The sequence below is a fragment of the Podarcis filfolensis genome (genome assembly GCF_964270895.1).
Source record: "Podarcis filfolensis genome assembly, chromosome: 6".
Lineage (NCBI taxonomy): Eukaryota > Metazoa > Chordata > Lepidosauria > Squamata > Lacertidae > Podarcis > Podarcis filfolensis.
In genome coordinates this window covers 79,928,106-79,941,722 of record NC_139609.1, presented here as the reverse complement: position 1 = coordinate 79,941,722, position 13,617 = coordinate 79,928,106, and the positions used below count along the sequence as shown (strand labels likewise).

The following is a 13,617-nucleotide window of genomic DNA, read 5'->3' as shown; positions in this document are numbered from 1 at the left end:
TTTTGTGTTTCTGGTGCCTATTTGGCTATATAGGCTATGGCACTCCCAGCCTGAACATTGAAATAAAGGGTACTGAACTAGATTATTACCCCCCTCCCTTAGAATTTATTTGTCCTCATTACAGGTCTTGGCCCAATTCACATGTTTTATAGTTATTCTGGGAATGGGCACATTAGCAAATGCCCTCTGTGCCCCTGTAATCATAGCTTTGAATCTGCATGAAAAACCAACGCTTCTGGTTTCTAATGGCTGTAGCAGTGAACCTTTAAATTACAACTGCAAATAGCAATTTAACAGATCTGTAAATTTCTGCATTAAGTAAGTGGAATGTTTAAATCATGTCAGGGGGAAGAGGTTCGTGGTGAAGCTTAATCTCCAGGATAGTCAGATCTTGCTGATGTAAGTGATGGCACTCAAGATGGGGAAACTGTGCCCAGAGCTCCTGTCTGTTGCTTTAAGAGATGCAGATCAGCAAGTTATGGTGTTTCACACCCATCTTGGAGCTTAAAAAGGTAAAGGGTAAAGGGACCCCTGACCATTAGGTCCAGTTGTGACCGACTCTGGGGTTGCGGCGCTCATCTCGCTTTATTGGCTGTGGGAGCCGACGTACAGCTTCCGGGTCATGTGGCCAGCATGACTAAGCCACTTCTGGTGAACCAGAGCAGCGCACGGAAATGCCGTTTACCTTCCCGCTGGAGTGGTACCTATTTATCTACTTGCATTTTGACGTGCTTTTGAACTGCTAGGTTGGCAGGAGCAGGGACAGAGCAACGGGAGCTCACCCCGTCGTGGGGATTCGAACCACCGACCTTCTGAGCGGCAAGCCCTAGGCTCTGTGGTTAACCCACAGCACCACCCGCGTCCCTAATCAGCCTGTATTCACAATCTCACTTGCTATAAAACACATGTCAGCAACCGCTGGCCTTCCAGATGTTGCTGAACCACAACTCCCACCAGCCCCATTAAGCATGACCAATGGCTTAGGATGCTGGGAGTTGTAGTTCAGCAACATCAGGCTGGCCAAGGAAAACCTGCTATAAAACAAGGATGGGGAACCTATGGGCTTCCTTCTGGTGGTGCAGCGTTAAAACTATTAGCACATTGCAAAGCTAAGCAGGGTCTGGTATGGTTTCAAACTGGATGGGGAACCGTATGTTGAGATTCCTGCATTGCTAGGTCAGCTTTCTCCAACCTGGTGCCCTTCAGATCCTTGGGATTACAACTTCCACCAGTGGGTTGTGTGGAGACGATGGGAGTTGTAGTCTGGGACTCCAAAACATCTGGAGGGCACCAGGCTGGAGAAGGCAGAGACTGATTATTTTGGCAACCCCCTTTTTGTAAACAGCATGACTAGAACAAGCTACAGTTTGATGCAAAAATCATTAGGATCCAGCCCTATGTTTGTAAATCTGTTACCTTTTGTACATGAGAACTAGTTCGTGAATACAGAACAGAAAGCAAACCCTATCCTTTTTATGAAAAAAGTGGTGCATTGGGTGGTTATAGTTCAGTCTTGTTACTACACAGAGTACTTGTGGGGTGAAAGTGGGGTGGCTTATATTCGGGTCCACCACTCCAAGCTCAGGGTGGGATGCAGCTGTCAAAACAAAACTTAAGAAATAAATAACAGTTTGCTGCCCTCTAATGGTGTGTATGCACACACACATCTGGAACCCAAGACACACTGCCTCATTTTTCCTAAGGTAAGGCCCGCTATTCGGAGGAACTCTGCCTGCTTCTTGGGAGAAAAGCAATGACAAACCTAGACAGCATCTTAAAAAGCAGAGACATCACCTTGCCAACAAAGGTCCGTATAGTTAAAGCCATGGTTTTCCCAGTATGGAAGTGTATGTATGGAAGTGAGAGCTGGACCATAAAGAAGGCTGATCGCCGAAGAATTGATGCTTTTGAATTATGGTGCTGGAGGAGACTCTTGAGAGTCCCATGGACTGCAAGAAGATCAAACCTATCCATTCTTAAGGAAATCAGCCCTGAGCGCTCACTGGAAGGACAGATCCTGAAGCTGAGACTCCAATGCTTTGGCCACCTCATGAGAAGAGAAGACTCCCTGGAAAAGACCCTGATGTTGGGAAAGACTGAGGGCACAAGGAGAAGGGGATGACAGAGGACGAGGTGGCTGGACAGTGTTCTCGAAGTTACCAGCATGAATTTGACTAAACTGCGGGAGGCAGTGGAAGACAGGAGTGCCTGGCGTGCTCTGGTCCATCGGGTCACGAAGAGTCGGACATGACTAAACGACTAAACAACAACAACTTCCCAGCATCATTGCACACACATCCTAAATAAAGTAGAAGATGAAATATGGGGGTGGGGGAAGGAACCGAAAACACAATAGGGGGAAATAAGTTTGACAGTCCTTTCCCTAAAATGTCTGTTCTGCAGTTACTGCCAGGTGACTGGGTACTTATGGGTCTCTCTAATATTCAAGGAAATAGTGAAGAGGCAGAGAACTGGCACATCTGCACCATATTTCTAAAGCACACGGCTTTCCCCCAAGGAAGCCTGGGAGCTTACCCCTCACAGAGCTACAATTCCCAGCACCCATAGCAAATTACAGTTCCCAGGATTCTTTGCAGGAACCCATGTACTTCAAATGTATGGTGTGGGTGAATTTTGTGTATTTTGTGGAGAACAGAGAAGCCCCAGAAAGTGTTATGACTCACTGTTGCTTAACAGCGCAATTCTACACATGTTTACTCAGAAGTAAACTGAATTCAAGGGGGTTTTCTCCTGCTGAATTGTATATAGGATCGCAGTCTAACTTGGCAAGAAGAGCAGGATGGGAAATCCATGGTTCTCAAGAGGATATCAGACTCCATCTCCCATCATCCCTGACCACAGATCGTGTTGGCTGGGGCTGATGGGAATTGGAGTCCAACAACCTCCAGAGCCCCACAGGTTCCTCAACCATGTGTGAGAGGGAGTTAGCAAGCCACACTCTGTCAGTGTCGGGTCAAAGGAATATGTGAAGTGTGTGGGAGGTTCTGTAGAATTTATCCAGGTTATCTTGAGAAAGAAAAATTAGCCAATAGCTCATTATGTTATGGCTATGATGGCTCAGAATGTTTTTTTAAAAACAACAACATATGTTATTCCCTGAAATTAATTAGTATTTTTCACTACCCATCTCGGCAGGGGAATAAAAAAAATATACTTTGAATAACAAGCAAAATCATAAATAAATGATGGCAGTCTTTTGAAGCTTGGGCCCCCAAAAGATGCCTGCCTCTGTTGCAGACCACGTTCTTGGTTGGGTTACATCTGTCAGGCTTCAGTTTTCTAAGTCACTCTGCGAACAAATTATTTTGCGCCAGCCTTCCTTTGCACATTGAGAGTGAATGACAATGTCTGTGTTTTAGGATACAAAGACAGGTGCAGGCACAGGTGCAATAGAGGTGAACAGATGTGCTTAGTCAATTAAGACCTTTTAACAAATACCCATTTTGATGTGCTGGTAAGAAAAATCACCTCTGTGCTGTTGAAGGTTGCAGTGACAACCAAAATAAGCAATCTCAAGACCAGTTTCTCCTATGCCAGCCCTTGAAATAAAATGATATTAAATATAGGTGCAGTAAGAAAGGCGGCGGCAGCAGGAGGCCCCATTAGCTAAAGTGGTGCTTCAGGTTAAGAACAGTTTCAGGTTAAGAATGGACCTCCGGAATGAATTAAGTACCTAATCAGAGGTACCACTGTATTATTATTATTATTATTATTATTATTATTATTATTATTATTCCCCGCCCATCTGGCTGGGTTTCCCCAGCCACTCTGGGTGGCTTCCAACAGAATATTAAAATACAATAACCTATTAAACATTAAAAGCTTCCCTAAACAGTACCTGCTTTTGACCGGAAACTGCTTCAACGGATGAGTTCAATGGTATTATGAGCTACATGCATAATTGTATATACCTCTATCATGTCCCCATTGCTTATATTTTTTTCTAAATTAAAAAAGCCCTCATAGAGGAGTTGCCCCACCCCTTTGATTACTTAGGTTGCCCTCATCTGAACTTTTTCCATCTCTATGATCTCCACTTTCAAGTGAGGAGATAAGAACTGTACACAGTATTCCCAGTGTGGTTGCACAATAGATGTGTACAACAGCATTATGATACTGGCAATGACTTTCCATTTTGGAGGCATTAGGTATGCTCAGAAGAAGCTTGCCTTATGCAAAGTCCAACTTCCCCAAAGAGCAAAATGCTTCTTAATGAAAGCCTTTCGTTTGACACAGAGCAGCATCCATCGGAGGTCTTTCCATCTTAATAATCAAACCATGCAACAAATGGGGTCTATAGCCATTTGGAGGTCTGTGGTCTGAACTTAATGTATCCAATTACCAAAAATGCCTCTGCAAAGTTCCTCTTCCCATGCAGGCATGCCTCTGGGTAATTTTTGCAGCTTTGTCCATAAGGTAGTGCCGCCAACATCATTAAATATTTACTTAGAATTACAGTTTGCATTTATTACATTTCAGCACTCGGCATTAAACTCTCTGAACCACAAGTTCTGTATTATTAGTGACTGAGAAACGCAGAAGGGAGGGCAAATGCTATGAAAATCGGAGAGTAGAAACTCAGCTCTTTCCTCGCATTTCAGAGCAGGGCATCTGTATGCTAGTCCAAAAGAATCACCCTCTAGGTGTGATTTACTGCAGTGTTCACTGTGAAGTCCTTAAAAGTCTAGTCATTAACCTCAGGACCTAGTTAGCACAATATCCATGACAATCAAGATTCCTTGAGTTCTGTAATTTGTAACTCCCTTGTGGTCAATATATTTTCTATGTAACTATTAGGAACAAACAACTTTTTGAAGGGGAAGGGCCATAACTCACTTGCTGAGCCCATGCTTTGCATGCAGAAAGCCCAAGGTTAAATTGCTGGCATCTTCAGTTAGAAGGATCAGGTAGAAGGAAGGCGCCCCAGCATAAGACATTGGAGAGCCACTGCGGGAGTAGACTAATTGGGGGCTATAATCTACGCAGTCAGCTGATTGTCATTGCTTGATGGCTCCATGTGCTGCACTTAGCAATCTCCAGCAATCAGCTGATGGTTGGTGCTCACAAAGTGTTGTGCAGGGCTATGCAGAAGCCACCATCAACTGGTTGGCAGTGCCTGCAAACTCTCCTTGGCCCAGCTGCATCTTTACTTGCTTCAAACCTGACTTCATGAGCCTAATTTGGCCCACAGACTGGAGGTTCCTCACTGCTAGATGGGAAAATAATCTGACCTTGTTTAAAGCAGATGACAGCAGTCACAAAATTAAAAGACGCCTGCTTCTTGGGAGAAAAGCAATGACAAACCTAGACAGCATCTTAAAAAGCAGAGACATCACCTTGCCAACAAAGGTCCGTATAGTTAAAGCCATGGTTTTCCCAGTAGTGATGTATGGAAGTGAGAGCTGGACCATAAAGAAGGCTGATCGCTGAAGAATTGATGCTTTTGAATTATGGTGCTGGAAGAGACTCTTGAGAGTCCCATGGACTGCAAGAAGATCAAACCTATCCATTCTGAAGGAAATCAGCCCTGAGTGCTCACTGGAAGGACAGATCCTGAAGCTGAGGCTCCAAGACTTTGGCCATCTCATGAGAAGAGAAAACTCCCTGGAAAAGACCCTGATGTTGGGAAAGATGGAGGTCACAAGGAGAAGGGGACGACAGAGGATGAGATGGTTGGATAGTGTTCTCGAAGCTACCAGCATGAGTTTGACCAAACTGCGGGAGGCAGTAGAAGACAGAAGTGCCTGGCGTGCTCTGGTCCATGGGGTCACAAAGAGTCGGACATGACTAAACAACAAAAAGTGAATTAAATTATCTGCCACTGTAACCTATTGTTTGCTTCAAAGAATTGAAACATGGACTTGGTCTACACTGCGGTTGTCAACCCAGTAGCTGTGGATGCGGATACACCTATGAAGTCTTTCATTGGCAGGAGGGTTGGTGTTTCCTTCCAGCTTTGCCTTAGGTGGCAAAGTAGGGTGGGCCTCCCCTCCCCTATCCCCACTCCCTAGTGCCATGTGGCCCCCTCAGAAGGTTGAACAGAAGGGAATCTGGCCCCCAGGCTGAAAAAGTCCTCTGTCCTTGCCGCAGAACAAACAGTTTTAAATGCCTTGCTCTTTCCAAGAATTCATATAGTCTGCAAGCTCCAATATCCTCACCACAGCAAAAGCAGAGGCAGGGAGGTTCAGATTTGCACACAGAGCTGCCTCTGTTGGCGTTCCACAACACTTATGAGCCATTACTGCTTTAGATTCATCATCATCAGTGACATTAAGTACAAGGGGCCTCTCTCAGCTTTTCCAAGGAAAGGAAACCACAATGAGGTTGTGTGAATGATGTTGCAAATGCTAAAACATTAGTAAAAGCAACTCCAATTAGAACTTCTCTTACCCCCCCGCTCCTGTTTGTAATACTCAGCTGGGCTTCTTTGCTGGTTCTCCACACAGGCCAAAGATATCCTGACATTGATTTAGAAAGGGCAACAAAACCAATAAAAAGCTTTTTCGAATGAATTAGATTGAAACACTTTTTTCCATTCCTTAATGGCCTGTATGTTGAGAGAGAAAGAGAGGCTGCATTCCTATCATACATTTAAAGCATGTGACTTCCCCCCAAAGAACCCTGCTCTTTGTTAAGGGTGCTGGGAATTGTAGTTCTGTGAAGGATAAACTACATTTCCCAGGATTCTTTGGGATGGGAGTCATGAGCTTTAAATGTATGGTGTCTTTGCAGCCTGAGGGCAGAGAGAATTGACTGTTGGGGTGCGACCATGAGCCAGTGATTCTCTTTCAGCCAAATCTTCCTCACAGGGTTATTATGAAGCTAATGTGAACCAACCTTCGTATGTAGGCCACCACAGGAAGAAGGATGGAATACAAATGCCATTAACCATAACGACAACTGGTCTTTCCGGTGAAAATACTGCCTAATATGAGATCAATTTCTACAGCAGCAATCCTAGGTCTTAAAATCCTAATGTAAATCTATTGGGCAGGATCCAGATGGATTTCCTGAGGGAGGCAGTTCCTCATTCTGAAGGTCACAGTGATGAAGACCCTCTCAGTTGAGGCAGAATATGCAAAAGCTGATCTAAGTGGAAGGAGAGGAAGCAGGCAGAGGAAAGGTAAGTGTGGATAAGCCCTTAGTCTCAGTGTTGTCCTTGTAGAACTCAGCAGGGAGGAGGACAAAACTAGACTTGATTGGCTCGGTCTGTCACTGGCTCTAGCGCCACCTAGTGTTGGGCTCCGTGACTGCTGCCCTACCAATCTCAGTGGCCACCAGTTATTGCTGGGCACAACTGATACTTCAGGCTAAGCTAGGCAAGAACACTTCTGGCCAAAGCCTTCGTTAGGAGCAAAATTCGCTCTTCCGAACTGGGTTCACTCCGAAACTGTGAGCCAACTTGTCATGCAAAGCTGCTTGTGACAAGGATCCTAGAAAATGCCTTGTTTGTGTGTCATCTTGAATGAATGCTGTTAATGTGGTATCAAGCACGAGAGGTGTTTAAAAAGCGAATTCAATTCCAATTGATGTAGCTTTTTCATTCCATTTACAGATGGGAAAAACTGATTGAAATGGGGGAAACTGATTGAAGAATGGTTCTTGCAAAAGCTGCCTCTCATATGGATTCTGGCATCTATAAATCTGTCAGCAGTGGAAAATATCACATAATACTCCCCTTTCCCACCAGCCGTTAGGAAATAATGGAATGGCATAAAATGTGTGATTGAAGCAGGGACGATTCACAGCAAAATATTGGGCATTTTAACAGTTTTCATTCAAGAGGCACCCAAGCACTCTGCTCTCCAGAATAGAGTCATTTAAGTGAGATTAAAATTGCAGGTAGGTTTATTGGTTCATTAGAGAAGAAATCAAAGGAAACTGGAAGGTAATAAGTGGGACTGACAATAAAAATGGTACACAGTGGAGTGTTCCTGTTGCAGCAGCCATGTACTCTTTCAGAATACTTCCTTCCACCTCTCCCATTGCCAGGTGAGTGTTTGCATGCCACCCTCCAACAGTCAGTCAGCATTCCTTGAACCCTGAGCATGCTCAGTCCTTGGGGTTCCTCTCTTTAGTTTCCCCCTTTTGCACTTCTGTTTACCTTGGGGTTCCCCTTCCCACAAACCTGCTGATACCTACCCTCTTTGGCATGGATGGATGGTACCAGTTTGGCCACATAAGGATCATATACATTATGAAAGTTGGTCTCTGTGTGTGTGAGAGTGAGTGAGAGAGAGAGAATGCCCATGCACACACACACACAAACAATCCCAAAGGAAAATACACAAATAAATATGCAAGCTTTTGAGCTCATCAGAACTCACCATCAGCCTGGAGGGGGGGGGAAGATGTATTAATTTGTATACTGCTTACATGCCAAAATGGTTGCTAAGTGGTTTATAAGTATAAAATCCGTTATAAAATCCATTCCTAAACAAAATACAGAAGAAATCCATTCCATCAAAACATTAAAGCCCACCCATTTAAATTTACAATAAAAGAGTCCCATTAAAATGTTTGCCCAAATAGGCGTGTATTGAGGAGCCGGCTGAATGCCAATGATGATGGCTCTTTTTCTTATTATAGCACAATACAGGTGCTACCAGCGAAAAAGCCAGCCTCCATCTTACCACAAGCTGATAACCATCAGGCCATGGCAAAACTAACTGGATTCCATTTGCTGAGCTTATATTAATCATAGAATGGTAGAGTTGAAAGGGACCCCCAGAGTCATCTAGTCTCAACCTTCTGCAATGCAGCAATCTCAACTAGATGATACATGGCAGATGACCATCCAACCTCTGCTTACAAACCTAGAAGGAAGGTTGGGAGTCTGGAAGTCTGCTCAGCTCTTTCTTTTTAGCCATTCTGGGGTCGCCTCTGCTCCGCAATGCCGGCCTCTAGATGGAGCTCGCTCCTTCCCCTCTTCCCCGTCTCCCTTTCTCCTCCAACTTCTAATCCGCTCGAGCCAAACTCCGCGCAACCAGAATCGCAGGGCGAAGCTGGAGGCTCAGGCTGGACTTGTTGATCTCCGTTAGCAAGAAGCGAACGGGAGAAAGAAGGAAAGGCGAGAAGAAGGAGAGAGGCCGCGCTCCCTGACTGCGAGCGGCGGGCGCTTCCTCCCCGCTGGGCCCGGGCCCCGCGCGCGGCGTCGGCGGAGCTGAAGGTGGGGCTTGGGCGAGAAGCGCAGCCGGATCGGCGCGAGGGCCTGCGAGACGCTTGTTGCGACGGGGGGCGCCTCTTGAGACCCACAGAGACGCCTTGGCCCGTGGGGGGGGGGGGAGCTGCTGCCTTCGCTCTCCCCATCCAGCTGCTGAAGGGGTTATCCTGGGATTTCGTCCCCGGTGGGGTTTTCTTTTTTCCCCTGCCCGCCCCCCTCCCCATCTCTCGCCGCCGCCGAGGATGCCCGCGACGCCTGCCTGCCTGCTGAGCTAGCCCGGAGCAGGATGTAGCGAGCCAGCCAGCCAGCTGGCCGACCGATGCCCTCGCCGCCCCCCGGAACCCCACGGCGCCTCCTTTCTCCGGGATCGCGGCAAGAGAAGTGAGTGGCGGAATTGGGGGATGGGGAGACGGGCACCCGGGGGGAGGGGAGAGGGGGGATGGAGGCAAACCCCACGCGGAGTTAGGAGCTAGAGGATCACATCTGCCCGGGGCAGCATGTGGATGCGCAGGCTGGGCTGGGGAGCTGCCCGAGGGTCCTGCTCCTCAAATCGAGGGTTCGGTCCCCGTCGGTGTTGGGGGGGGAGGGATCTGACTCCCCCTTGCCCCCTGAAAACCTTTGTAGGATTTTAGTCGGGCGTGGGGAAAGAGAAGGAGCCGTTCCTCCTCCTCCTCTTCTTCTTCTCCCGGATTTCTCCCATCTTGTATAAGCAACAGTGTTGCTAGCTCTTTCTACTGGCTGCATATTATTCTCTTTTTTAAAGGCTGTTGTTATGACGACTCCTATTAGTTATCGCTGGCGGGGGGGGGGATAAATGGAGATGGAAATTCTTTCACACTCCCTCCCATAGAAGCCCCACATTCTTTCTTTTTTTTAAAAGAGCTGGAAATAAATGTGATGATTGCTCCCACTCAGGTTATAAACTCGGGTTCTCTGTCTCCACACCATCTCCATCAACAACGTACACATTCCGCGGTGTATTCTCTCTTTCTTGTAGACTTAAATGGAAGAAGTGTGCCTGTCTTTCTCCAGTGCCTTATTTCAAATAATTGAGCTTAATGGCCCCAATTTCCCTGGAGGCATTTGCCCCAAACTCACCAACAGATGTAGCCAACTTAAGCTCAGCAGACTTTGCTTCCCCAAGTATCTTACTTAAATGAATTAAAATAGGTGTGCCGCTCCCCTATTCACTCATTCCACTAGAGACCTTCATAAGGTGAGAGTTTATTTTTTTTTGTTCCCTCCCCCTCCACAATACACCCCCCACTGATGTAATCTGTTCTAGCATGGGGCCATTGCAAGCCCACTAACCCCTTCACCGACCACCCTTTGTAAGTGGTGATTTACAAAAGATTAGTCTCTGACATATCTGCCTTTCCAGAGCTTACTAGAGAGAGGAGAGAGTAATAGCCATAGATATGGCTTATTTCACCCATACCCAATGTGAACAGGACTATCAGACTGTGAATGTCATTTGACTTTGCTCCATGCTAGACTTTCTGCATGTAGAACGGTGTGTGATCAGGTGCTGCTGTGTAAACTATTAGTGCCGGCCTGTGCTCTGATGTCTTTGAGTTAAATTTATAACAGGGGACAGATTAGAAGCACATGTGAAGAGACTAGATTGGAAGCATTTCTGTTTCTCCAAATACCTAAAAAAGAAAAAAAGGGGGGGGAACCTCCATGATTCTCTTTTACAGTTCATAGTTCAGCTCTTTGGCAGAAGAGAGAAAACTGACAAATGCCTCTTAAAGAACATGTAGAAGAAAAAATGAGAACCAGTAGATAAAAATTGCATGCTATTTTCCCAGTCTTAAAACCCATAAACCTGGAAGGAAGTGCTATTGGTTGAACTAACTTCAAAACATGGAGTTCCTAAATACCCCAGGTTTCATGTATGTATGATTTGGGGAAGGAGTATAGAAAGGCATATGACAATTTGATGTGTAGAGTTTCTTGCAGAATTATAGTGACTTTTAATGCCCCCCCTTGTATCCTACCCCATATACAACGTTGTATGTAGCGTGTCTTCAGAGAAGAATTTGTAAGAAAGGTTCAAGCTTGGATCACAAAATATGCCTCTTGGTGGGTGTGTACCTGGTTTTCCCATTTATGTCTCTCGGGTTCACCCACTTCTCTAGGGAAAGGTGTTTGGATGTCTCAGTTAGCCTTATCAGTTGAAACAGTGGGACTCAAATGAACACCAGTGGCTGTATCTTGGGTAGGGGATGACTCTGTACATCAGACTTCCCACCTACTCCCTTTCCAAAATCCAAAATCTGTTATGGTTGTACAAACTAGTCCTTTTGTTAGGGACATTCAAATTCTCATCGTGCCTAGAATCAAGCTGGGACATCTATTTGTGTATTTGTGTGTGTGAGAGAGAGGGGAAGATACGAAATGGTGAGGGACAGACTGGGCTTATAGTGACAAACTGTTATGTACATTGCCTTTAAACCAAAACATGCAGGTCTCTTTTCTTAAGTAACCAAGTATTTCAGCTTTCGCTTGATTGTTCAATGTAACACATACCCAAATGCTTTGATGCATCAGTTTAAAGGGGGGGGGGAGTCCACAAATCTAAGTAAAGGTTCAGAAGAAAAGGAGGGTGGGTAGTGGTGATGAGAATACATATTACTTCAAGGAGAGCAAAATTAATTACAATGGAAACTGCTCCGATGAGCTGCCAACTGGGGTTCATGGGGTCTTCCAGATCCCACTACAAACCAGTGAGGCAGTTTGGTAATTTTAGACTCCAGACACAATGGACATATGGGGGTGGGAGACTCTTTAGATGGTAACTTCAAAAGCATAGTAATCTGCCTAAGCCACATAGGGGCCCGCATGCGCTTTCTCTCTCTCTCTCTCTCTCGCTGAGTGGGGCATTGTCCCAGCAGCCTGCCCTGACAACACCACTGCCCCAAACACAAACACTCTGATAGCTCAGTTGGTAGAACATGATACTCTTAATCTCAGGATTATGGGTTCAAACCCCATGCTGGTTGAAAGATTCCTGCACTTCAGGATGTGGGACTAAATGGGCCTCATGATCCCTGCCAACTCTGCAATTCTGTGATTCTGTGACATGCCACTGGTTATTTTCCCAGAGGCTGGAAAACGTGTTAGGAAATCTATTTCAGCACCTGGGTGTGGACAGCGCACACGGTTCCCTTCTATTGCAATGAGTTCTTGCCATGTATAGATCAGGCAAAGGCTGCTCTAAGTCTTGCTGGGCCAATGGCAAAAAAGGTAGCCTGATCGCCTCCCGGCACCCTTCCCCCAGCTCACCACTCTTAAGGCTCTCTTCAGTTTCAGCACCATTAAACTGAACAGCGACCTGTGCTCTTGCAGCCAGCCTTCTGTCCCCGCTGCTCCTTCAAGCAGACTAACGGAGCTGTTTGTACAGCTGCCTGATTAATTGATCAAGCAGGCAGCCCACAAACAAAGGAAGAAGCTTTCATTTGATCCCCAGAAGTCGCCAGTAGCTCTGTGGATTTTTTTCTCTTGCAGGCATGGAGGAGGAGGACAGATGAAGAGATCCTGCTGAGAAGTGTGAGTGCCCTGGAAGCTTTCGTCAGCCTGTTCCAGCCTTCCTGAGACAAGCAATGCCTGCGGGGATGAATAAGCATGGATCTCGATCGACTACCTCTTTGCCTCCCGATCCCATGGAGATTGTCAGGAGCAAGGCCTGCTCCAGAAGGGTCAAGCTTAATGTGGGTGGCTTGGCCCACGAGGTTTTATGGAGAACCCTGGACAGGTTGCCACGGACAAGGTTGGGTAAGCTCAGAGACTGCAACACCCACGAAACCCTTATGGATATATGTGACGACTACAACTTGGAGGAGAACGAGTATTTCTTTGATAGACACCCAGGGGCATTTACTTCTATCTTGAACTTTTACCGCACTGGCAAGCTGCACATGATGGAGGAAATGTGTGCCTTGTCCTTCAGCCAAGAACTGGACTATTGGGGGATTGACGAGATCTATCTGGAGTCCTGCTGCCAGGCAAGGTACCACCAGAAGAAGGAGCAGATGAACGAGGAGCTCAAGAGGGAAGCGGAAACAATGCGAGAGAGGGAAGGAGAGGAATTTGATAACACTTGCTGCGCCGAGAAGAGGAAAAAGCTCTGGGACCTTCTGGAGAAGCCCAATTCTTCTGTAGCAGCCAAGGTAAAGTCTAAGCTACACATACTTTATCTCTTGTGGAGACAGCATGTACCTATTGATCAGAGTAACAGCTGGGGAATACTGGGCTTTGAGTGTTTTATTGTACTATCCTGGCTGTACTGCCCGTAGCATCAAAAGGGATTGCCACAATGCAGTGTGCCATTCGATTCTTTTCTTTTCTGTGCTTTCATATTACGGAGTTATGTTTCAGTGTTGTTTTTAAGAGAGACGATTTGGGGACATAGACACAGATTGACCTGTCAT

General features: G+C 46.1%; 1 protein-coding gene across 1 annotated transcript in view; it reads left to right on the top strand.

The window, feature by feature from the left end:
- The first annotated feature begins 8,933 nt into the window (after positions 1 to 8,933).
- Positions 8,934 to 13,617, top strand: part of KCNB1 (potassium voltage-gated channel subfamily B member 1) — a 196,482-nt gene continuing 191,798 nt past the window's right edge. The window contains exons 1-2 of the mRNA XM_083618529.1: positions 8,934 to 9,565; positions 12,695 to 13,356. Coding sequence (XP_083474655.1) covers positions 12,790 to 13,356 — 567 coding nt within the window. The 5' untranslated portion in view covers positions 8,934 to 9,565; positions 12,695 to 12,789. The remainder of the gene's footprint in view (positions 9,566 to 12,694; positions 13,357 to 13,617) is intronic.